The sequence below is a fragment of the Bos javanicus genome, chromosome 15 (genome assembly GCF_032452875.1).
Source record: "Bos javanicus breed banteng chromosome 15, ARS-OSU_banteng_1.0, whole genome shotgun sequence".
Classification (NCBI taxonomy): Eukaryota; Metazoa; Chordata; class Mammalia; order Artiodactyla; family Bovidae; genus Bos; species Bos javanicus.
In genome coordinates this window covers 29,257,356-29,282,106 of record NC_083882.1, presented here as the reverse complement: position 1 = coordinate 29,282,106, position 24,751 = coordinate 29,257,356, and the positions used below count along the sequence as shown (strand labels likewise).

The window sequence follows — 24,751 nt, the reverse complement described above, 5'->3', positions numbered from 1 at the left end:
TGAAGTTGACAACTGAAGGGAGAAAGAGTTTTACAATAATAGCAAGACACTCTCAATAAGGGATAGAACACCCAGACTGAAGATAAGTAAGGAAATAGCCTGAACTGCACAATAAACCAACTAGTTCTAATAGACATAAACAGAACTCTAGCCAACAGCAGAGAATGCACCTAAGTGCACGTGGGACATGTTCCAGGATGGAACATGTGTTAGGGCACAAATTCTCAACAGGTTGTAAAAGGTAGACAGCACACAAAGTGCTTTCTCAGACCACCACGAAGAGCAGTTAGAAATCAATAACAAGGAAAACTGAAAAATTCTGCAGAAGTTAAACGATGCTCACCCAATGGGGCAAAGAAATCAAGGGAAATTGGAAAATACTTAGAGATAAGTGAGAACAAAAACACAACATTCCAAAACTTACATGCTACAGCAAAAGCAGTGCTCAGAGGCAATTCATAGTTATAAATGCTTACATTAAAAAAGTACTCAAGGGACTTCCCTTGTGGTCCAGTGGCTGCTGCTGCTGCTGCTGCTGCTGCTATGTCGCTTCAGTCATGTCTGACTCTGTGCGACCCGAGAGACGGCAGCCCACCAGGCTCCCCCGTCCCTGGGATTCTCCAGGCAAGAACACTGGAGTGGGTTGCCATTTCCTTCTCCAATGCATGAAAGTGAAAAGTGAAAGTGAAGTCGCTCAGTCGTGCCAGACTCTTAGAGACCCCATGGACTGCAGACTACCAGGCTCCTCCGTAAGACCAGGCACAGCCAAATAAAGCAGTAAATTTAAGTACTCAGTCTGGCTTTACAACCCGAGGAATTACAACAAACTAAACTCAATGCTAGTGGAAGGAAGGAAATAAAGATTAGAGCAGAGATAAATGGAGAATTAAAAAAAAATTTTTTTTTGAAGGAATGAAACAGACATGTAACATTCACTCAGTCAAGTTTATTGAACCTACTGTGTGCTCAGCACTGTCCTTGGCAGTATCAAGAAAAATTATAAAGGTATCAACAAGGGACAAATATACTTTTGCATGCTATTGATTTGCAATCTGTTGCTTTTCAACAGTGAACTTAGGTTGTTCTGGGATACATGATCTCCCCCCCTTTCCCATGTCTCCCTAAGGTTTCCAGCACTGTCAAATTATGTGCTACTGTGACCATCCCCTAAAGAATGGAGGATGGGACAAGAACAGTTTCCTGCTGATGGGGAGGTCAGGGCTAGGCTCCCACGGAAGGGGGAGATATTTTGAGCAGAAACCCGTCAACCCCAAGGGCTCAGGGCACTCACAGTGAATCATAAAAAGGCCAAACTTGGGAAAGCCACAGGCAGGGCCCAGGGGCCCAGTCACTCCCTTCCCAGGAGATGTGCTTAAAGTGCTACCCCTGTAAGAAAACAACGCATGGCTACATGCAGTACTGGAGGCACCAGACTTCTCAACTCCCTATCGTCTCCTGACTTGTGCTAAAACCAGGCTCTGACACCACTAGGGCCCAGGCCAGTGGGGAAGTCTAATGCCCAGTGAAGAACATCCAGCGTATAACCTATGATACCCAAGAGGGGGTGGGCACAGAGGGGCAGAGAGATGCAGCAAAAAGGACTGGTCTGTGCTTCGCCAGCACCCCTGGATCAGGGGTGGGTTCGTGTGGAAAGGGCAGGTTGGTTCTGTAGAGCTAGCAGGGTCCTAAATTTTCCCTGAGGGAACAAAGCTGCATAGCATGTGAAGGAAATCCAGGACGTGCAGGGCCCCCCGCCCCCCAACCAGGCATGCCCCATGCCTGCTATACATGGTGCTGAGGAGCACTGGTGCGGGGCAGAGCTGGCCCAAGCCGGCACGGCCATGCCACACTTAGATGCTGGCTGACCTCCAGGCACACCTGGGCCCAGGCAGTCATGCAGGCCCCCAACTGGAGTCAGAACAGGTCCAGGTCCAGCCAGCAGCCTGGCCAAGAACACCCATGCCCCCAGGCAAGCAAGAGTGGCAGAGGCATGGCCTCTTCCCATTGGCAACATGGCCAGGCAGAGGATGCCTTGGACGAGGACCAGGAAGATGCCCAGGGGCCGAGAAGGTACCCTCTGTCTTGGCCACATCTCAGAGCCAGATTTCATCACTGCTCACACTGGACACCCGGTAAATGTAGCCCAGCATTGGAAGGCGGATGAAACCTGTGGGGTCAGAGATCCCAGGAGACTCAGTCACCCTCATTTCTTGGAAGATGGGAGACCACTCTCTGCTCTTGGGGACTTATGGGCCTTTGGCACACATGGGAGGGCAAGGGAGCAGGGCAGCGGCCGCTTTCCCTACCTCGGCTGGTGAGGAGGCCACCAGGCTCCGGGTCCAGAAGGTCTGGCCGGCTGTTGTCCTGAGCCGTCTGCCGGTCCGCTGGTTTCCCTGTGGGGTGGCAGAGGGGGTGGTGCCCGGGATGAGGCATGTGCCCGATGGGGCCTAGGCCTCCTAAGGTCCAGCGTCTCTTTTTTTCTCAGAAGCACCTCTGAAGATAAAGCTGGGGCAAACAGCTTGCTGGGTGTACCTCTGCAGCCTGGAGCGAGGTCATTGAGCTGAAGGTTGGACGGGAGGGACATGTTCTCGCGTGGCAGGCGCACGTTGCTGACTTTCAGGTTGTTGGAGTCACTACAGGAGGACAAAGGCCCGGATGGGCCCTGGCACCAGTGGGCACACATTCCTGCTTGGAGGCCATTCCAGAGCCACCAGAAAGCCCAGGATCCCGCCTGTCCCCATGCCGCCTCTCCATGTGGCCCCTCCACGCAGCCCCAGGAGAGTTACCTAGAGATCAGGGATGGGCGCCGGGAGGGGCCTGAGGAGAGAGAAACCACAGCACTGTCTCAGTGCGCCCACCCACTCTGGGCTCTGCCTCCTGCCCTCTCAGGCCCAGGTCCCTCAGGCAAGGGGCCTCTCAGATGACCAGACTGGGTTCTCAGTGCCCAGCGCGCTCCCTGGGACGTATGTGTCTAAACCATAGGCACACCCAGGAAGACCTGTCCTACCACTTCTTAGAGACCTGCCCAGCTCCAGTCCTGCCCGTGCCCTCCCCCCCACCCCTGACCTCATCTCCATGCTCCCAGCATCCTCTGTACCTGCCTTGCTTTGGCCTTACCTTTGGTCTTCTTCTCTTTCCTGCAGACCAGGCAGGCCACCAAAGTGCTGAACCCCACCAGGGTGCCTAGGGCAAGCCCTCCAGCCACAACGATGCCCAGCAGTGGCACTTCCACCCGGGTGGCCAGGAGCCCTGCAGGTGGTCCTCTGGTTAGTTCCAAGTGGGCATGACCCCTGACTTGAAGACACCACAGGTCCCTACTCTGTCCTCTTTGCCCAAGGTGGCTGGGGACAGCTTTCATGAGAACTTACCCAAAAGACAAGTCTTCCCATTTCTGTACCATGACCCTACACCCACCCGAGGCTCTGCTGGGCCCGTGGCTGGCAGTGCTCACCTGGGGCTGGAAGCGAGGAACTGGTGACACCCACGTCGTTTGTGGCCACCACTGAGAGGTTGTGTGGCAGGCTGCGGAGCTGCAGCTGCACGGTGTGGTTGGTGAGCCAGGGGTAGTTCTGGGCATCCAGCACCAGGAAGTCCGAGGTGTTGACAGTCACTGGCCCATCCTGGTCAATCCAGGTCACGTTGGCAGGCGGGTTGGCACGCACGAGGGCAAAGAGGATGACCAGAAGGCCCGGGCCCTGAGCTTCCTGGTACTTTGCCCCAACCTGAGCAATCTCCGGCTTAACTGGTGCAAAGCAGAGACCACTATGTTCCCACCACAGCCCCTTGCTTGCCTTGCCCTTTCTTCCCAAACCCAGAAGGGAGCCAGGGGCCTGGACCTCTCCTTAGGGGGCACCAGGAAAAAGGATGGCTGGGTCTGCCAGAGGTAGCATTTCATAAGGGCATAAACACTAGAACCAAATGTCCAGAATCCTGACTCGGCTACTTACCAGCTCTATGACCTGGGCAGATTGCTTAACTTCTCTGTGCCTCAGTTTTCTGATTTATAAAATGGGGACAATAGTAACTAACTCATAGGATTGTTGTGAGAATAAAGTGAGTTAATATTTGCAAAGTGCTTAAGTGTTAAAACATCCTAGCAAACTGCCTGCCTGGTGGCTGTTAGGGGTCCCTGTGCAGAGAACTCTTCTCTGTCCACCCAAGGGGCACTCACATTGCACATTGAGGATGACGGACGCATTGGCTGACTGGCCACTGCCTGGGTCCTGCAGGGAGCAGTTGAGTTCATGCTGGGCCCGCTGGGCAGTGACAGTGAAAGTGCTGGTGCCGCCAGAGAAGGCCTCCCTGCCCACACTCAGCAGTCTTGAGGTGCTGGCCTCCTGCAGCTGTCCATCCAGGTACCAGGCCAATCGAGGGGTGCCAAGTCCCCCTGCCACCCGGCAGGTGAAGGCATGGCGTTCATTCTCTCGAAGTGCCCGCTCTGCCCAGGTCTGACCATCAATTTGTGGCGCCAGCTCCCCCCAGCCTAGAACATAGTGGAGTCTGGGGAGAGCTGGTGGAGGGTTAGTGCTGTTGTGACCCGGGTGAGGTCCAGTTCCAGAGGGACCTGGGTTCTCTCACCAGGGACTGGCTGGAGCTTGGTAGGTGGATGAGGAGAGCCCAGTTCTGGTGCCTAAAGTGGGACCCAAACTGAAGATGCAGGCAAGGAGGGGAGAGACAGGGACTTGACCCCATAAACACATGCCAAGGGATGAACAGGGGTGTACCTGAGCTCAGAAGGGCCGGCAGGAGCAGAAGTGTGTGCGGGAGGGTAGCTGGCCATGCAGGCAGTGCCATGGTGGCCCAGGCCTGGGCCCCAGGCTGCCGAGAGAAGGGGGCGGGCCTCAATGTTAGTATCCAGGTGAGAGCAGGCAAGCTTTAGTAACTCCTCCAGGAATTTACTCTCAGAAACAAAAATGAACCATGCACGGAAACGCAAATGTAGAATGACCCACAGTGGTGAAGGCAAAGACGCAATGATCATCAAGCCCCAAGGTCCAAACCCAGGCTGGCACATACCTGTACACCCTGCGGGCGCAGAATTGAGCTCTGACTCCAAGGAACAAACAGGCACATGCTCGCAGGTACACAGAAACAACCAGCAACCGTGCAGCCCGCACCAGGCCAAAATACACCACACACACGCACGCACACGCACACACACACACGCAGACACTCGGGTATACGCGCCTCTTTCCAAAAGGGACCGTCTTTCTCCCAACCCCGGTTTTCTCCTGCCCGCTTCCCTCCCCCATCTACACCCCTCTTCCCATCCTCCGGATTTGGGCCGAAGAAAAGGTGATCCAGGACGCAGGGATAGAAAAGCATCCCCGCTCCCGCCTCCGCCCAGCCTTCCTGGGCGGCTCACCTGGCTCACTCCCCGAGCGCAGCCGGAGCGACTGCTCAGGCCTGCGGAGCACCGCAGTCCGCCGCAGGGGCCGGGGCTGCGCCAGGCAGGGCTAATCGATGCCCGATCTCGGCCCGACGGGCCCTTCTTCCAGGGCTGCTGATCCGGGGCCGCCTCGCGCGCAGGGGACCCTTGAGCGCCCATCCCTGAGAGGGATGGCGAGCGGACGCGGACACAGGCTGGGGTTGGGCGAACCGACAGTTTTATTGGTTGCTGGCGCATCTCCCAACTCCTTGCCCTCCCGCTCAGCGCTCGTCGCGGGGCCGGCGCAACTGCCCCATCACGTCGGCCAGCATGCGGTTGCACAGAGCCGCGTACGGGTTGAGCAGCACCAGCTGGCGGCGCGCAAACGGGCTGCCCAGCCGCGCCGCCCGCTCGAAGTCTCTGCGGGCGTCGTCGTCCCGGCCCTGCAGCCGCGCCACGAGCCCGCGCTGCACAAAGCCCTGGCGGGCGGTGCGACCCCGGCCGCCGCTCAGCGCCAGCGCGCGCTCCAGGTCCTCCAGGGCGCCTGCGGGACGGACGGATGGGCAGGGGTCAGGGCCGCGGCCAGCAAGATCCGGCCCTGAGTGCAGGCTCCGGGGCTCAGCCATTTACATTGGGCCCACACACGACCCTCGAGATCGGGATTGTTATTCCCGTTACACAGAGATAAGACTGAAAGAGTGGGCAAAACTCAGCCTAGACTGCACAGTTAGTGGCAGAGTTGGGACTGAAGTCCAGGCCTCACCTTGTCCGTGTTATTTTCCACCATCTGATACATCAAAACAGGGGTGGTCACTGTATTACGAATCTGCTCCTGTTGCCGGGCACAAAGCAGGTGGTTTCTTCCACACATACATTATTAAAATTCTACCCTGTGCCAGGTGACTGACTCTGAATCCCAGGGTCCAAAAGCATTAGTATTAACCGACAACCATTTCTTACACAATAAAGTCTGTTTTTTTGTTGTTGTTGTTGTTGTTTTCCTTTTGGTTGCACCAGGCGGCATTTGAGATCTTAATTCCCTGACCAGAGATTGAACCCGTGCGCCTTCAGTGGAAGTGCAGTGTCTGGACCACCAGGGAAGTCCCTTGCTAACGTTTTTTTCCCTTTTAATATGTATTTTTATGTATTTATTTGGCTGTGCCCGGTCTTAGTTGTAGCACGTGGGATCTAATTCTCTCACCAGGGATTGAACCTGGGTCCTGTGCATTGGGAGCACATAGTCTTAGCAACTGGATCACCAGAGACATTCTTCTCTAACTTTTCAAGACTTTTCTCTCCTCTTTGCCACTATATGCCTTAAAATAGCTCCTCTCACCTGTGTTCTCTACCGCCTGCCTCTCCTTATTCTTTATTTCCATGGTTTTCCTTATCTTGTATCTAGTTTTCTTTGAAGGAGGTCTTGGAGCCAGAGCTGGCCTGCAGCACTTTTGTCACCCTCATAAATACTTGGCTTCTTAGGCATCAGAGCTCTGAACTCAGCCTCAGGCAGCCAGTTGGTACCCACTGTAGGTCCCCCGAGCTGCATTTGTTCTGGGCTCTGCTTCCATTCACTCCTGTCTTCTAGTCTATAGAGCCTGTCAGGGCAGGGCGCTAGGGGAGTGCCAGCAGCATCCTACACCAAGGCCGATCTCCCTGGTCCACTAGATTTTGGTCCCTGTTAGAACGCAGCAGGGGCTCTGCTCCCCACCCTAACTGGTTGAGAAGCTCTTGAATCACAGCATTTGTTGATTTCCCTCAGAGGAGCTGAACTGGAGGAATTGAAGGCCTCCAGGCAGAAACCCCTTGGATGCTCTCTGGGGTTCTGGTCTATAGGCTTTCCTCAGCAGGCTTTATGGCCCTGCTCTGCCAAACTGGTGGCAGACAAGCCTGGGAAAGGGGCCCTTGGATATTCTCAGAATGGAGTCCAACCTCCCCAGCCTGGCATTCCTGGCCCCAGGAACACCTCCACTACCACGAGTTCCCTAGTAGTTCCGTACTACGCTTCTGTGGTTTACTTTTCAGTAATTCCTGGTGTTTTCAAGACAGAGTCCGATCTCAGTCTCATATTACTAGTTCCTTACTCTCTTGGCCTCTGTTTACCTCTCCAGGCTCTGAAGAGACTCCATCCTTCCAACCCTCCCTTTCCAGCCAGAGTAGAGATCTGAAGCTCCCTGTTCCTGTCCGTGACTTCTGGACTTCTACAGGCCATGCCTTCTCCCACTTGCTGCCCTCCAACCAGCTAACTCCTACTCGTCTTCAAAACTCACCCCTCAGAAGCAGACCCCAAGCTGAACCATCTCAGCTTGTTATGTGGGTATGAGATTTGTGTGTCTGTCCTGCCCTCTAAGCTGAGCCTCACGAAAAGCAGTATCACATGGGGATTAAGCTCTGCCACCTGAACCAAATCCCAGCTTTGCCATTTCTCAGCTATATGACTAGCAAGCTATTTTACTTAACTTCCAAGATTCAGTGTATCATCTGCCAAATGGAGACAACAAGAGCATGAGCCTTTTTAGTGTTGTCATGAGGGCTAAACAAATGACAACTAAAATGTAAAGTGCTCAGTCAGGGGACTTCCCTGGTGGTCCAGTGGTTAAGACTCTGCACTTCCACTGCAGGGGGAATGAGTTTGATCTCTGGTCAGGGAACTAAGATCCCATATGCCACAGGGTATGGCCAAAAAAGAAATAAATTTAAAAAACCTTTATTATTATTATTTTTAAAACAGGACTTCCCAAGCGGTTCAGTCCCCTTCCAATGCAGGGGCTGGGTTTGATCCCTGGTCAGGGAACTAAGATCCCACATGCCATGGGGCAACTAAGCCTGTGTACCAAACTACTAATAGAAAAGCCCCTTCCATGTGCCACAGCAAAGACCCAGTGCAAACCAAAAAAAAAAAAAAAAAACAACCCAAAAAACACAATCTCTGAATCCGTGATTAAAGAGGAAAGACAAGATGCATCTTGTACAGCACGATGTTGGTTAACAGATTTAGAAAGTAGGAGAATAAAGTTACCGTTAAGAAAATACATACAGGTGCTTAATGCCTGGCACATAGTAATTGCTGTGAGTCCTCAGCACCTAGACCACTGCTACAATATAGGCTCTCATTAAATGTTGTACATAAACAGACTGTAGTCTCTCTGACTCACAATATCCCCAAGAGATTAGCAGGGCCCATAATGTATCTCTTGTGAGGAGGAACGTAGGTTCCAGAGGAGCTCGGTGACTTCCCACACTCCATGTCCAAGCCCCACGGCCACACCATCTCTGGTCTGTGTCCTCCTAGACCCCCTGCACAGACTCCAGGGACCCTCCCTCACCTGCCACATCTCCTTGGAGACGCCGGGCCTGGGCTCGGTTATTGTAGGCTGAGGCCCTCTCAGGCAATAGGTTGATGGCTTGGCCAAACCTCTCCAGGGCTGTGCTGAGGTCGCCAGCCTCAGCTGCGATCACCGCCTGCAGCTCCAGGGCCTTGGACTGTTCCAGCTGTGCTCGCGGAAAAACTTCACCTGTGCCAGGGAGGGAGCCAGGAGACAGCTGTGTGGTTGGCAGCAGGAAGCAACAGTCCCCGTGTGCTTTGGGAACCTGGGACATGAGCCAGGGCTGACCAGGCAGGGTGTAGGTCACTACAATCAGGTGCAGTGTTTGGGGCAGGGGGAGCAGAGGTCACTGAGGCAGAGCCCTGGCACTGCTTAGTTCCAAAGAGGCCTGGAGAGTGGCCTTAGTTGGCTCCCCTGTGCCAAGAGAATGAAAACCAAACTCTCTAGCCTGTAGCTAAATCACTGGTTGAAGGTCACACCCCCCAGAAGTTGCACAGATTGGACTGGAACCAAGGTCTTTCCGACTCCTTAGTCTGTCCCTAGTTTGTTCTACTGCATTGCTTCCAACAGGAAGGCCTCCAGGATGCAGGGTCATGAAAACCATTTCCAATGTTTCCCTCAGCTTTTCAGCCTAAAGTTTCATTAAGACGTAGGCTTTGCTCCTTTAGAAAGAAAGAGCATCAAAACTTTGGGACGGTGACAGTCCCTCTTAGGGGCCAGTGGAAAAGCCAGTGAGCACATTCAATCTGGAAGCATCAGCTCAGGGCTTGGCATTTAAAGGTAACACTGAATGCTTGCTTAGTTGAAACTGGTTAGCTGAGCTACCTGCTGCCCTGTTTCTGTCTTCCATGCTATGGAGGGTGATACCCTCTGTTCTGACAAAGGTGTGTGAATTTCACATGGCCCTGCTCCCCGCCACCACAGTTAAACTTGGGGCAGGATGGAGTACAAATCCTGGCTTTTTCCTCTGGGCACAGTGACTCTTGCCAAGCTTCCATCAGTGCACTGAGGATCAGCAGTCATCATCCAAGTGTCGGGGAACAAGGAGCCTTGTAAGACCACCTACTTCTGCCACCCCAGCAAGGTAGCAGACCAGCCAATGTGGAAAGCTGGATTCCAAGGTCAAATACTCACCTTCGTCTACTTCCTTCTCTGCTTCTTCTCCCAGGTCCAACCCAACAATATCTCCAAACGGGGAGTCAGGGTTGAAGATGGCCTGCAAGACGGCCTGATCATTTGGAGTCCCCATGGTATTCAACTCCCAGATCAAAAAGGTGACTCACAATGAGGGAAAGGAAAAAGGGCTCAGGGCCGAGCCTCTTGCTAGTTTTAAGCCTCTACCTGATCCAGAGGGAAGAGGTCTGTTTGAGGACCAGCCCCTAAGAGGAGTGTTGTCCAGTCTTCGGCTGGAGTGTAAACTCAACCCCCTTCAGCCTGGGGACAGTGACCCTGGCTTGGCCAAATATTTACAAATATTTCTTAACTGCTTCTCTACCCCCACCCCAGTCTGAGGGAGAAACAGAAAAAGTAAATCCCATTTCAGCTTTAAGGTGGAGTGGAGCCAAGAGAAAGGGTACTGTCCATCTCCCTGAAATACTTTCTTTATACTCACAGATTTAGGAAGAAATTGTTAGAAGCCAATGCCTGACTGCCTGTGGATGAAGATGGGGTATTTGTAGGAAGTAAAGGAACTATTCTTTTGTTCTCTTGACCCCTTCCTCACATCCAGAGTTAATTAGGTCCCAAATATACATCACTGATAAATAAGAGAAGAAAATATGATTAAGAGAAGCAGTATAGAGTGAGGCCTGACAGAAGGGAATGATTTCAAGATTCCACCTTAAAAGAAAGGATTGTGGAAGGGATTTTGTAATCAGGTCATGGCCCATGGCCCTCCCACCTCAGCCAAAGCCAAAAGAAAGTTCAACCATGTGCAGCAATAAACTTGACATGTTTATTAATTAAACTATCACTTAAATAAAAAAAAGTGCATAGAAAATAAACATGTTTAAAAACTCCTTTTTTTTTTTACAACTATGTACACTTTTTACTTTTACATTCAGTCTTTCGTAGACAGCTTTCAGCATTATTATTTTTTGAACTATTAAAGTATTTTCCTTCTTCCCTGTCACAGGGAGTTAACACTGATGGACTTTAGACACATTTTTTTCCTTTTTTTTTTTTTTTCTTTTTCTCTAACCAGAAGCTTGGAAGAACACAAGGGAAAAAAAAAACAAACCGAAAGATCTGTTATACATGATAAAGTTGTCAAGAAATGTCTTATTCCTAGAAAAGAAGCTTGTCATCTGTTGAGCTTTTGAAACAATTATTCAACTACCTGTATTTACTAAAGAGACTGTTAAAAGTTCAATAAAAGAAACACCACAAGTCTATTTTCTTGGTTGAAAGACAGAACTAGAGTACCTCGGAACAAGATACCAGGAAAGCACAGAACACAATTTTCCCCTAAATGCAGGTGGTAACCCCAACATTCATAACCAAAAATAGAGAAACAAGGAGTACAGGTACTGACTGGCAACATTCACAGGCAGAAAAAACCCAGGTGACACCATTTCTGCATTTCTCTCTGATCCCGGGGATGGACTGTTTTGCCATCCCCTTAGAGCTGGAGTCTCCTCCCATGTGGGGGATCAGAGGAGCGCCAGACTGACAATTTCCTGCCACTACTAGCAACTGTAACACAATCCTTATCTATAGTGTTAAGAGAATTAAAAGCCATGGACTGAACTAGGCTTTGTTACATGGTGCATTACTATATTAGTTCCTATATATATCATATTTATATTTATTTGAAAACCAAAACAAAAAAGTTGCAAGGTTTCAGAGTGTGAGACTTGACTGGTATTCATGATTCGGCACAAAACCATCTGCTCAATAACCTTGTATTGCTTTAAAATGAAGGAAACGAAACATAAAATTACACCCAGCCCTTTGCAATGACCCGCTTTTCCTTTAAAAAAAAAAAAAACAAACACCAAAAAACCCATAACTTGATTTCTATTAAAAAAAAAAAAAATCCCAAATCAAACTTAACATCTGACAAGGTTTTGACCTTTAGTATTTTCAGATATTTGATTGAATGTCAGTCCTTTAGAAAGATACATTCATTAGAAGGTTTTTTTTTGTTGTTTTTTTGTTGTTGTTGTATTTTTTTTTTTTTTAAATCAAGGGAGCTGCATGGTGCTCACAGCATTGGCCCAGGGGTTTGACAGAGGCAAGCGGGGTGGCAGAGTGGATCCCGGCAAAGGAGTCTGGTTGAAAACTTTTATATATATATATATATATATATATATATATAGCTGCCAGGGCTTCCCCCTTGATTCTGGTTATTGGTCTAAAAACAGGAGGGGCTGGGCTGGAGGTGGCGGACGGTAACGGGGAGCCAAAGGGACCAAGTTCCGGCCAAAAGGTCAGCGCCATGCAGCTCCTCTGGTTACACAGTTGTCACTGGCCACCAGGAAATGCAGCCACAACAGGTTCTAGCAGCAAAGCTGTAAGTGAGCTGGCTCTCTCACTGAGAACTGACCAGGTTTGCAGCTGTGACTCCTTAGGGATTTGGGGTGCCCCTTGGGGGATTCTTGGGAACAACCCACCACAGTTCCTCAGTCTGCACTTTTGTGCGGAGATTCCCTTGGTCACTTTCACAACAGACTCAGAGGTGTCTCGGAGATAGCTATGCCGGTTTTGTTTTGTTTTTTCCCGCCTTCTTTCCCTCTTGCAGGGAAAACCTTAGCTTAATCCCCAAGTTGCTGGCAGGTACGCTGAATTTTGGCAATGGACTCAAGGCTGAGATCTAGGAGGAACTCCTCATTTCTGTGGTTGACAGTTAGGGAGTGGAAAGGCAAGGCAAACCATCTGCAGCTGGCAGGAGAAGGAAGCGGGGGCTTCCTCCCCTGGCCTCAGGGTTTGGGGTTGGTAGAAAGAGATGAGGAGGGGGCTCACAGTACAGCACGGCCTAGCAGGGCAGTCACTAGGTCTACTGAGCTGAGTTTCCCCCACTCCCGACTGGCCTTTGGGTCTTCCTCAAGGTGAATTCATGACCCGTCAGTGCATTAATCATTTCAGTAACAAATGCAGCTTAAGGTTTTTTTTTTTTCTTTAAAAAAAAAGAAAAAGAAAAAGGAATAAAAGGATATACAAAAAAACCTCACACAGTGCAATAATAAAGGAAACCAGACACCAGTGGAACCCCTTGGGCCACTGTATCTTGTTCACGGGCAAAAGGAGGAAGGGAGGTGAGGTCTGGGCAGACTGCTTTGCCCCAGGCCCCTGCTGGCACTTCTCTGAGATGACAGGGAGTCTCTGCCATCCTGGCCACAGTGCTGGGTTCCCTGCACAACAGAGAAAACAGTGACAGTGTTCCAGCAGAGCCACCAAAGTTCTTAATTAAGGTCACGGAAGAACAGGGAGCCCAGGGTGGAAGGCACAGCAGAGCCGTGAGTCCCGGGGCAGAGAGCGCTGGGCTGAGTCGTATTGCTTTGCTAGACTTCCTTCTGGAGGAATGGGCTTCTTGTGGTGAGAAGAGGCGCCCTGCCCTCCACTGGACTACGCTGCTCTGAAACCTCGTGGCTGACAGAGGCCGAGGAGCATCTGCATTATCGTGAGTGGTCAGACTGTGCTTCAGTTTCAACGAGCTGCCCCAAAAGAGGGCATGGGGGGGACCCAGGGGGTCTTTGCAGGCGTGAGGACTTGGTGGGCAGAGAGAGAGGGACGAGGTGACCTACGAGGCAGATGGTGATGGAAAACATCAGGTTGCCATTCAGCTTGGTTGCTAACTCCGAAGGAGGAAAGACAGGAAGTGCTGGCGCTCACCTCTCAGCACTGGGCTGTGCCAGGAAGGAGGGAGAGAGGCAGGCAAGAGGAGAAGGAACTGCTGTGTCGAGATCCTACCGCAGCCATTCAGGAGCTTTGACTGGAGAAGGAGGGGAGTGGCCCGATGGAGCTGGGGGCACCTTCCTTTTCCACTTATTGTCAAAGAGCAAACCCAGGAAACGTTTATGTCAACAGGGCACAAACAAGCTACACATTAAACAACGAAAAGGACACCTTCCAGGGGGAAGTTGGGCAGGAAAAACCAGACTTTGTGTGTACAGCTGAATATTTTCTCTAACTTCATCCTATGAAAATAAAAAATTATTAAAAACCGATCTTCTTTTAAATTAGGATAATACCGCGGTTTAAAAAATAGCCTTGTCATAAGTGCTTCTCCCTATGAAGTGCTTCTCATAGAAAAATATACAAAATATATTTACATTTATAAAACCTTAAATAGTAAACTGTAAACAGAACCGAGTAAAATCCAATGACTTAATTTAACAGGTTCAGGAACCGTCTTGGGGAAGAGAAGAGAAGAAACATTTGATGCTGTTTTGACCACATCCTAAGGAGTAATCAGGGCAGTAGTGTCATTTCATTTCATTTGCTTTAGCCACAGATTTTGCACAGGTGGCAGAGGTCCCTCGATACAAGGTGGTCTAGTCCCCAAGTTTTGGGCCTTGAAATCTGATTAGTGTTCTGCCTTCAACTGGACACTGACCATTTAAAAATTAAGTCTTCCTATGTCTTAACAAGGGGAAAATAAAGTTACCATGTCCTAGGAATGGGACCCAGGGGTCATCCTGGTTGTGAAACTCTGACTGTTGCATGATTCAAATCCTATTTAAATAATCTTCTTCTTCTACATATATTTCTTTAAAACTCTCAGTGGAGCTTTATGAAAACATCTCCAAATTCTGTCTGGTTACGGCCAATGGCTCCTGTCCACTTTCCCACTGGGAGTGCTTACAGGCTCAGGGAACGTCTTGTAGGCACATCCTATGCCCAACAGGGAGTGTTCTTACACAGGGAGTCACTCTCCCCTACCACCCAGAGAGAACGGGAAAGCGGTGGGATGCAGAATGGGGAAACGAGAAAGTGGAGTGAAGAGAAGGAATGAGAGGGAAGCCGCTCCTATTGTCTAGGAAGGTGACTGACTGAGATAAGGCTCATGGGGGTTAACACTCCCACTTAAAGCCCACAGGCTCAATGTTTGGTAATGAATTGGCACAACCCCAAGACAGCTTTTGACACCAAAGGTGCTAAGAATCCTGTCTCCCAACCAGAAGGGAACTCTCAACTGGGAGGATAGTAGGGAAAACCACCAGACCGTCTCTCTTTGTTCAACACATGGCTACAGGCTGGGCCGGGCTGGCAAACTGTCAGGTCTCCAACCAACCCCGCACCAGGGCTGCGCCTGACCCCTCGCTTACAGTGCTTGGGAAACGCCAAGACGAGGATGGCAACTTCTGAGGAGGTGCTCAGGCCAATCTCCCTACACAACTAACTCTCTACAGGCTCCTTCCAGGCAAGTCTGCTAGGGACCCCTTCCCCACTTTTTAACGGCACACAATCAGAGGGGCCCCAGTAGAAAGCCGATCGCGGATCTTTTCTTCTAGACCTCATCTCTCTCCAGGACTACGATCACATGTAGAATGTGAATATGGGACCCAAGGGAGCCCAGCCGTCACAGAGGCCCCTCAACTGTGCCCGCTCAATCCTGGAATACCTGGCTGCTGGCAAAGGCCTTCGGCATCACTGTGGAGGCCCTGGGTCCTAGTACTCCGACACTGGGGAGAAGAGCAGCTTTAGTTTAGGAACTTCCGGCATTTCTTGGCACCACAGTTGCAGGGGAGCTTGTTGCTGGCGTCCTCAATGGGGAATTTATAGTCGTAAGTGAGTTCCTCCCCTCGGTAGATCTTGCGCATGGCGAAGATGACAATGTGCTTCTGCCCGTCGATGTTGATGACCCGAGAGTAGCAGTTGGGCTCACATGAGTGGTTGATGAAGCGGGCGGCGTTCCCGTGCATGGTGGCGTCCACCACCTCAGAGTCATCGATCCGGAACATGTAGCAGCCGATGCCCTGCAGGAAGGAGGACAGAGAAGAGCCTGGCTCAGGCTGGACAACACAGAACCGTTTTCTGATGTGATCTTAGCCACTGACGAACAAAGTTCCTTCTGGTAAAATTTCTGGATTTCTTGCATCTTTCAGGATGCTTCCATGAGAAATTCCTAGATTATGGGCACTGGACCACAGGTTTATTAACGTCTCCACAAGAGAAACCTATGGCAGGAGAAACCTACAGCTTGTGTCACAATGTGCTTTCGATCCTGGGATCCATTCAGACAAATCTTCAAAGAGTATCTTTGTGTGCTAATCCCTACAGTGGACTGGGCCCACCACAAATTCAGAGATGTTAAAATGTAATAAAAACCAGTGTCTAATTAATAAAATATACTAATTTCTCTGGGATCTAGGGACCATCTTTGTAGGTGATGGCCCCTTCTATAACGAAAGAACTGGAGAGTACAAGTGTGGGACTCACCTTGCTGTCATAGTACTTCTCTCGCTTGTCAGTCTGGATGGAACGGATGACGTTGCCAGCATACTCAATCACCATCTCACCTGCATCAATGTTTCTCTTACAAAAAAGACCCCGGCCGTGGATGGGAGACCTAGGACATAAAGATGGAAAAGACATCAGCTGCCGATTCTGCAAATAAGGTTAAATGTGTGAATACATGAATAAAATCTTCAGGTCTATGAAGAGATTTATTGGTCTCTATTTCTATTGGTTCTATTTAATAGAATCTATCGGCCTCCATTTCTCCAGGAGAGACAGATACTTGGGAAAGAAAAACTGGACCCACCTGATCTGAGTGAATATACTAATCATTCTAACAAATGGCCAAGGATTAAAGATTTCTCCATTCCGTAACTCACTAGAAGTAGCAGTACATTAATGCTCACTGTGTTAAATTCCTTGTTCAACATAAGGAGCTCCAGGATCCCAGGACAACAGGTTCAATTAGCAATACTGATAGAAACCTCACTTGCTGAATGAAGGAGGTGACTTCAGCATTTGGTCCACTTTGATTTTGGAAAACTTCATTAGTTTTCTAGAATTCTTTCTATAATTTTCACCATACCTGTAGACACCAACTGCCTCCTTAGAAGTCTTTTTTAAGTGCCGGAAACGCATGGGCATTGGTAGATCCATACTAGTTGCCCTCCTAAAGAAAGAAGGCTCGTTATTAATAAATTCTCTTTAGGAAATCATCAGTTTTGAGTCTTGGATCGAACAGTCCTAGAACATATGACTACACTGTGTGTTCAATGCTAAGTATAACAACTGCCTTATAAAAATGTATCATTGCTTAGTTGCTAAGTCATGTCCCACTCTTTTGTGATCTCATGGACTGTAGCCCGCCAGGCTCCTCTGTCCATGGGATTTCCCAGGCAAGAATACTGGAGTGGGGTGCCATTTTCCTATTCCAGGGGATCCTTCTGACCCAGGGATCAAACCCGAGGCTCCTGGATTGGCAGATGGATTCTTTACTACTGAGCCATGAGGGAAGCCCACCATATAAAATTATGCCTATACTATGTTATATATGAAGTCTACGGTGGTACGCCCAAAGCTGACAGAGTATACCACAGTTGAATAAAATATACATCTTTTAGTTATTTGAGTTTCTCCTCTGTTAACATAGTCCTCTCTCTTTGCTAGCCAGTTACTGCTACTTCAACACAAACTATATTCCTCTTCTTAAATATTATTTGGGATATTCTGATCCAAGCAAAACTGGAAAGAGGGAAGCAAAGAGTATTTCTTTTTTATTTTTTAATATAGTTGATTTACAATGCTGTATTAATTTCTGGTGTATAGCAAAGTGATTTTACTTTATATTCTTTTACATATTCTTTTCCTTTATGGTTTATTACAGGATTGAATATGGTTCCCTGTGCTATATGGTAGGACCTTACTGTTTACCTATTTATATATAGTAGTAGTAGTTTGGATCTGTTAATCCCAGACTCCTAATTTATCCCTGCCCTCTTTGGAAAATCCCATAGACAGAGGAGCCTGGTAGGCTGCAGTCCATGGGGTCGCTAAGAGTCAGATAAGACTGAGTGACTTCACTTTCACTTTTCACTTTCATGCACTGGAGCAGGAAATGGCAACTGACTCCAGTGTTCTTGCCTGGAGAATCCCAGGGACAGGGGAGCCTGGTGGGAGGCCGTCTATGGGGTCGCACAGAGTTGGACACGACTGAAGCGACAGCAGCAGCAGCAGCTGCCTTTCCCTTTTGGTAACTGTAAGTTTGTTTTCCATGTCCGTAAGTCTGTTTCTGTTTAGTAAAATAAGTTCATTTGTATTGTCTTTTAGACCCCACGTAATATAAATGCTATCGTACGGTGTCTGCCTCTTTCTCGCTTCACTGACTATAATCTCTAGGTCCATCCACATTGCTGCAAATGGTATCGTTCACTCGCAAAGAGTATTTCTGGTGACCCCACTCCACTCCAGACTTACCGAGCTGACTTCAGCTGCACCTCCTCCTCTTCCTCGTCATTGGGGTTGTACTCAGGAGGCTGCCGGTGTTTAGAAGCCAGGAAGTTAAACATGTCAAAGGCTGACTTCCTGGAGCCAAAAGATTAAGATATGTTTAGAGAGACAGTTTAGTAGAGCCAGCGAAGGACAGTGTTAACAGGAAGTCTCAGAGGTTAAGTGGGAAAATACACCAGTAGACAATAAAATCAGGACCCCAAATTGCTTAAGGACAAGAACAGAACTTGCCTCAGGTGGACTTCAGCCCTGGCTGAGCCGTGAGGGTTCAGTGGGGGCTCATTGGCCTCCTCTGGTTTGTGGAAACGGAATTTGTAATTCCTACAGTGCTTGGCACCAGACAGTTGCTCAATCAGGAATACAACAGCGTCATGGAGAATCCCCAGCATCCGCAAACCGTTCACACCTGTAGGATTGAAGGCACCAGGGTAGTGAGGAGCCCAGCCAACAGAAGCCACATACAACCACAGAAATGCCTAAGCTAGGGAACAACTCTGCCAGAGGCTGCTCAAGAGTGAATTATATAAAGACGAGCTAGAAATGAGCATTAGGTAGCCAAAATAATAATGTGGCTACAGATCCATATGGAAAACACTTGTGACAGAAAAAAAAGCATGCCATCAAATTCTGGACTATGTTCCTTTCTATGTTCCTATGTACATGGGAAATGCTGTGTTATTTCATTACACGGGCATAATGACCATGAATTATGAGATGAGGCAGGAATTACTAGCCTCATCTCAAGGAAAGTAAATCTAGATTCACACCTAAGGTAACCTAGCTAGTGTGACAGGATTTGAACCTTGGACTGTGTAACAAAAATGATTCCATTTTTGTTTATAGCTAATGGAGCACCTGGATTCTATAAGTTCATACACATACACACAGGCACCTCACTAAAATTTATAAGGAATGTTGGTAAACCCTAACACAGAACTCTCTTCCATGTTATTATGGTGAATGAATGGAGAAACACACAACAGCCACTTTGTTTTACTCTAAGTCTTAATTCATTAATGAGCACTTATTTCTTTTTATTTTATAAAAACAACATTTATGTAAGTCTGCTGGCATAGATGGTCAAATGCTTTCTGAAATTATTGTCTTCCTCCATTAACAAATGGGTCAGAGTAATAACTGCCATCCCTCTTTTTAACACTAGCAAATAGCTAATTAAGTAAACAGTATTATTTCATTTACAATGATTGGTTTTGGTATTATTAATAGATAACAAAATAATAATGGTATCTGTTGTAGACAAGATATATATTTCACAGGCCTAACTGTGCTAGAACACATGTAATTCCGATGGAATACATGTAATTCCAACGGACACATTGCTTAAATATAAAGCATATTTTTAGAGATGTAACCCTAGTGTAATTTTGGGGCCTTATGTTATGTCTCAAAGGATATCTGTGTTTAAATGTTAACAATCACTTCTAGGAGGTGGAACCTCATCCTACCTTTGAATTTGTTATTGTGGTAGTTAGTTTTTTCAACTTGTAAAATTTTACATCTTGGATAATTTTTCTAAAAAGGGAAAAATTATTATTAGATGCCTAATTTCCACTTAAGAGAATTTCTAAGGGATATAATTTGGTTTTAGAAGCAAGCAGAAAGTTAAGTCTCCAGATAAGCAACATTCTTATGATAAAATTATTGTTCTTTTTTTTTTTTCTTATATGATATTATACATGTTTTAATGCCATTCTCCCAAATCATCACCCCCCTCCCTCTCCCACAGAGTCCAAAAGACTGTTCCATACATCTGTGTCTCCTTTGCTGTCTCGCATACAGGGTTGTCGTTACCAAAATTTATTGTTCTGATTATAACTCAACCTATACAAGTATAAAACACAAGTTGACAATATAAGAGCTCAAGCCATAAAAGGCAATGACAAACATTTTAAATGTATGTATTTATTTATTGGGCTGCACCAGGTCGTAGTTACAGCACGTGGGATCTTCAGTCTTCACTGTGGCACGAGGGATTTTTAGTTGCAGCAGGCAAACTCTTGGCTGCAGCATGTGGTATCCAGTTTCTGACCAGGGATCAAAGCTGGACTCCCCGCACTGGGAGCACAGAGTCTTAGCCACTGAACTGCCAGGCGAGTACCACTTTTTTCCTCTAAAAACACTGATTTTCCCCAAGAATTTCTTCCTAGGAGTTTTAGATACCTGTACATTCTGACAGAAAAAGCCATTAAAAAGATACTTATGGGTATTTTCACAAAATGCATTTTAAGGTTTAGTCTGAGTGTTTAACTCTGCATTTACTAGAGGGCTTACAATGAGATTAGACATTGTGTCAATAACAGGAAAAGAAAGATGAGTTATGCATGGTGCCTGGTCTCAAGGAGCCCTTGGCAGAGGGAGATATATTACGTATACAAACCTCGTAATGTGAAAGCAACCAGATAAATGTGTAGGATACAGGACACATGTGTAGGATACTGTGGGAACAACCTAGTCTCTCGTGGGCGATTCGCTTACTCATCCAACAAATATTTCCTGATCACCTGCTCTATCACCCACATTCGTTCTATCCACTGTGGCAGAAAGAATCTTGGGAAAACAAAGGTGAACATAACTGGAAGGTACCTGAGACTGGAAGGTCTCAGTTTTAATGTCACCTCAAGAGACGCCTTTCCTGACCACTCGATCTAGAAAAGACTCCCTGCCACCAAGTACCTACCCTTGTGTCAGAGTCTTTCGTCACTCCATTTTATCTTCTTCAGAGCGCTGACAGCTGCCTCTAGAATATAAGCGTGTGGGGACAAGGACCAGGCAGTAGCCTGGGAGATGGAGACTGATGGACAGGCTCTGGACTATGGAACACAGAGATCAGTGTGGTTCACTCCCAGCATCTGCTACTTTGTTTTCTATGTCTGTGTTTGCTAAGTTGCTTTAGTCATGTCCGACCCTTTGTGACCTTATGGACTGTAGCCTGCCAGGCTCCTCTGTCCATGGGATTCTCTAGGCAAGAATACTGGAGTGGGTTGCCATGCCCTACTCCAGGGGGTCTTCCCAATCCAGCATTTCCTGCAATAGCAGGTGGGTGCTTTACCACTAGCGTCACCTGGGAAGCTCTGTGTCTGTGGGTCTATTTCTATTTTGAAGATAAGTTCATTTGTATCATTTTTTTTTTTTTAGATTCCACATGGTGGCACTACTAGTAAAGAACTGGCCTGAAATGCAGGAGACCTAAGAGATGTGGGTTCGATCCCTGAGTTGGGAAGATCCCCTGAAGAAGGAAATGGCAACCCACTCTGGTATTCTTGCCTGGATCCCATGGACAGATGAGCCTGGTGGGCTACAGTCCATGGGGTTGCAAAATGTCAGACACGGCTAAGAAACTTCTTCACATGTTCACAGCACATTCATAAGTGATATCATATATTTGTTTTTCTCTGTCCTCTCTTCCCTCTTTAAACAAAAATATTATAAAGAAAATTCCTCTAGGTACTCATTCATTTTCCTTTCTAGGACCAATTTGAAAAGAGATTGTTAGAGAGGTGGCTAGATACAGAACAGCCAGAGTGAATGGAAGGTTTTCTTCCACCCTAGATTAATTAAAATCTGTAATTGTGCTTGAAACTGTGTGATATATTTTTATACTGCCTAAATTTAATTTGAAATCTAATACCAATGAATCTATTTCAACTTTAAAAAGAAAGTGTAACAAAAACACAATGAGACATCATTTCATACTCACTAAGATGTCTATGATCAAAAAGACAGACACTAACAAGTGTTGACAAGGATATGGGTATTGGAATCACTGTATATTGCTGGTGGAAATGTAGAATGGTGATGCCACACTGGAAAACCAGTTTGGCAGTTCCCCATAAAGCTAAGTACAGAGTCACCACAGACCCAGCTGTTCCACTCCCAGGAGCAGAATCTTACATGTATCATCAATATTTAGTTCAGAGTGACCCTGGGAAGAGGCCATATAAAAAATTTTAATTATAGTTCACCCAATGACCACCACAGTTGGACAGAGCAGAATCTATGAACCATATTTTGTTGCCCCCAAAATATCTCCCTCACCGATCTAAAAAACAAAAAAGACGCTATCCCCAAAGTAAAAAAGAAGGCAGCCCACAGAATGAAAGAAAATATTTGCAAATTACATATCTGATAAGGAATTATTATCCTTAATATACAGAACTTATGAAACTCAACAACAAACAAAAAAACACCTTACGAAGAAACAAAGGACTTGAATAAACATTTCTCTAAAGAAGATATATAGATGGCTGATAAGCAAAAGAAAAGATGCTCAACATCTCAAGTGATTAGGGAAATGTACAGAAAACAACAAGTATTGGTGAGGACGTGGAAAAATTGGAACTTTTGTGTATCACTGGTGGGAATGTAAAATGATATAGACACTGTAGAAAAGAGTTTGGCAGTTTTTCATAAAATTAAAAATAGAATCACTGTAAGATCCAGCAATTCTACTTCTGGGTATATATCCAAGAGAACTGAAAGCAAAGTCTTGAAGAGATCACTGTACACACATGTTAATAGCAGAATTATTCAAATTATCAAAAACTGGGAAGCAATCTGAGTGCCCACTGATGGATCAATTGATCAAGTAAATGTAATATACATTAAATGGAATAATATTCAGCCTGAAAAAAGAAGTTCTGCAACATGCAAGGATGCACCTGGAGGACATTATGCTGAGTGCACTAAGCCAGGCACAAGAGGACACTCACATGAGGTGCTTCAAATAGTTAAAATCACAAAGATGGAAAGAAAGAATAATGGTGGGTACCAGAAGTTGTAGGAAGGGGAGAATAGGGAGTCAATGGTTAATGGATATAGAGTTTCAGTTTTACAAGATGAAAAGTTACATGGACTTCCCTAGTGGTTCAGTGGTTTAAAGAGTCCGCTGGCCAATGCAGGGGACATGGGTTCAATCTCTGGTTTGAAAAAACTCCACATGCTGCAGGGCAGCTAAGCCCACGCGCCACCACTAGTGAAGCCGCGCGCCCCAGAGCTTGCTCCACAAGAGAAGCCACCACGATGAGCAGCCCGTGCACCGCACCCAGAGAGCAGCCCCCACTCGCCACTAGAGAAAGCCCACACACAGCTACGAAGATCTGGTGCGGCCAAAAACATAAATAAACGAATAAGATGAAGAAAAGTTAGAGAGATGGATGGTGGCAAGGGCTGCACAACAAGGTGGCTGTATTTAATCCACTGAAGTGTATACTTACAAATAATTTTAAAGTATTTCTAATTTAAAAATTTTGTTATGTGTATTTTACTACAATAAAAATTGTAAAAAAGGAATAAAGTACTGAGGTGATGTTACAGTAGAGAAATCTTGAAAGAATTATATTAAACGAAAGCAGCCAGGCACAAGAGGCTATGACCTGTATGATTCATTTCTGCAGGAAATGTATGAGTAGGTGCATCCAGAGACAGAGCAGAGGAGTGGCTGCCAGGGGCTGGGGCTGAGGCATGACCGCTAATGGGTATGGGGTTTCTTGTAGGGATGATGAAAATGTTCTGCAATTATACAGTAGTGATGGCTTGCACAGCTCTGTGAAAACACTAAAAGCCACTGATTTATATGCTTTAAATGGGTAAACTGTGTAGTATACGGTTTATATCTCAATAAAGTGTGAAAAATGATTTTTTTTAAAAAAGGAGGATGATTTTTTTGGGGGGGGGTAGAACCACCCCTGTAGCTTAGAGTTACAAGCTACCAGAGGATACTGAAACAGGCGGAAGATGACCTCTGTAGCATTACCTGCAAATGAGAGCTGCTTCAGGCGGGCGTTGGACCGAGCCTCCTGGACTTTGTCTGTCAGCGACTTCCAGGCATCTGTAAGGAGGTAAGATACTCGGTTTAAGTGTCGCTCTGCGATGGACCTGAAACTACCACAACACTGGTAGTTGATTATACTGCAATTAAAATAAGAAGTTGTTTTTGTTTTTTTAAGATATTCAGTCAAACATCTCAATACCAATGTAGTGAAAATATCCCCTGCTAAATCAGCTTTGTGTTGTTTTCTTAGTTTAAATCAGTTCACTGAATAAGAATGCTGGGAAGGTGTCCCACCCAGCAGGGCTCCTTTCTATTACAAAGGATGCAAAAGCAGTGAGGAGATGCCTGTCTTCTGAAAATGACCCCTGATCCCCAAGCACTCACTTCCCTAGAGAGTAGTTCAGGTCCCAAACCTGAATATGTGGTATGAACTCTGCTCCCTGTACCCCTAACCAACACAATAACAGCAGCAATGGTTAACCAGGACTGTGGGAAGATCACAACCTCTCAGCTCCTTATAATTAAGGGGTTTAACCAGAAAACCTTCACAATCCCTTCCACCTCTAACTTGAGTCTGTGATCTCTCTTCCCACGCTCTGCATGTAATACATCTTACATAGAACTTGCACTCTTATTTTTTTTTGTTCGCTTTACAGATCACTTTTTTTAGTCACCCAGGCCTGAATCTTCAGTCATCTTTGACTCATCTCTCTCTGCCCTTTACATCCAAGCAGTCATGAATGTGTCCGTTCTTCCCTCCTTTGCTTTCCTCTCCTTCCAGAAGTGGACTTTCTTACCTGACATCTCTACTGCAGCAATACTCTAACTAGGGGCCTCTTGCCTTCTGGTGTCTCCAGTTCA

The 24,751-nt window shown here is 47.1% G+C and overlaps 3 protein-coding genes across 17 annotated transcripts in view; all 3 read right to left on the bottom strand.

The window, feature by feature from the left end:
* Window positions 1-926: 926 nt before the first annotated feature.
* TMEM25 (transmembrane protein 25) lies at window positions 927-5,626 on the bottom strand. Of its 5 annotated transcripts, XM_061440474.1 has the most exons (9): window positions 5,366-5,626; window positions 4,725-4,818; window positions 4,172-4,483; window positions 3,452-3,742; window positions 3,118-3,249; window positions 2,787-2,817; window positions 2,533-2,633; window positions 2,307-2,393; window positions 927-2,167 (listed from the first exon to the last, which is right to left on the bottom strand). In XM_061440474.1, the coding sequence occupies exons 1-9, from the start codon at window positions 5,624-5,626 to the stop codon at window positions 2,094-2,096; spliced, it is 1,383 nt and encodes a 460-aa protein (XP_061296458.1). In that variant the 3' UTR covers window positions 927-2,093. The 5 variants fall into 5 exon arrangements, with proteins under 5 accessions (XP_061296458.1, XP_061296459.1, XP_061296461.1 ...); XM_061440475.1 differs by lacking the exon at window positions 5,366-5,626 and having other exon boundaries at window positions 4,172-4,500; window positions 4,725-5,359; XM_061440476.1 differs by lacking the exons at window positions 927-2,167; window positions 2,307-2,393 and having other exon boundaries at window positions 2,533-2,662.
* On the bottom strand, window positions 5,585-10,525 carry TTC36 (tetratricopeptide repeat domain 36). Its single transcript, XM_061440483.1, has 3 exons — window positions 9,826-10,525; window positions 8,692-8,880; window positions 5,585-5,912 (listed from the first exon to the last, which is right to left on the bottom strand). Exons 1-3 carry the CDS (start codon window positions 9,938-9,940, stop codon window positions 5,650-5,652), a joined length of 567 nt encoding a protein of 188 aa, XP_061296467.1. The 5' UTR covers window positions 9,941-10,525; the 3' UTR covers window positions 5,585-5,649.
* Window positions 10,526-10,623: 98 nt separating this feature from the next.
* The window catches only part of KMT2A (lysine methyltransferase 2A), a 78,121-nt gene continuing 63,993 nt past the window's right edge, over window positions 10,624-24,751 (bottom strand). For all 11 annotated transcript variants that reach the window (XM_061440467.1, XM_061440461.1, XM_061440462.1 and 8 more), the window contains 6 exons: window positions 23,873-23,947; window positions 18,327-18,505; window positions 18,067-18,170; window positions 16,679-16,762; window positions 16,075-16,204; window positions 10,624-15,611 (listed from right to left, as the gene is read on the bottom strand). In XM_061440467.1, coding sequence (XP_061296451.1) covers window positions 15,336-15,611; window positions 16,075-16,204; window positions 16,679-16,762; window positions 18,067-18,170; window positions 18,327-18,505; window positions 23,873-23,947 — 848 coding nt within the window. In that variant the 3' untranslated portion in view covers window positions 10,624-15,335. The remainder of the gene's footprint in view (window positions 15,612-16,074; window positions 16,205-16,678; window positions 16,763-18,066; window positions 18,171-18,326; window positions 18,506-23,872; window positions 23,948-24,751) is intronic.

Bases quoted from the DNA above. Each gene is read 5' to 3' on its own strand.
- TMEM25 (XM_061440474.1), bottom strand. From the start codon at position 5,626: ATGCGCCAGCAACCAATAAAACTGTCGGTTCGCCCAACCCCAGCCTGT. The intron at 4,819-5,365 runs GTGAGCCGCCCA...TTCTCTCGGCAG, and splicing joins GCGCTCGGGGAGTGAGCCAG to CCTGGGGCCCAGGCCTGGGC. The intron at 3,250-3,451 runs GTGAGCACTGCC...GACCACCTGCAG, and splicing joins TTCCTCGCTTCCAGCCCCAG to GGCTCCTGGCCACCCGGGTG.
- TTC36 (XM_061440483.1), bottom strand. From the start codon at position 9,940: ATGGGGACTCCAAATGATCAGGCCGTCTTGCAGGCCATCTTCAACCCT. The intron at 8,881-9,825 runs GTGAGTATTTGA...TCCCTGGCACAG, and splicing joins AGAGAAGGAAGTAGACGAAG to GTGAAGTTTTTCCGCGAGCA. The intron at 5,913-8,691 runs GTGAGGGAGGGT...TCCGTCCCGCAG, and splicing joins TCTCCAAGGAGATGTGGCAG to GCGCCCTGGAGGACCTGGAG.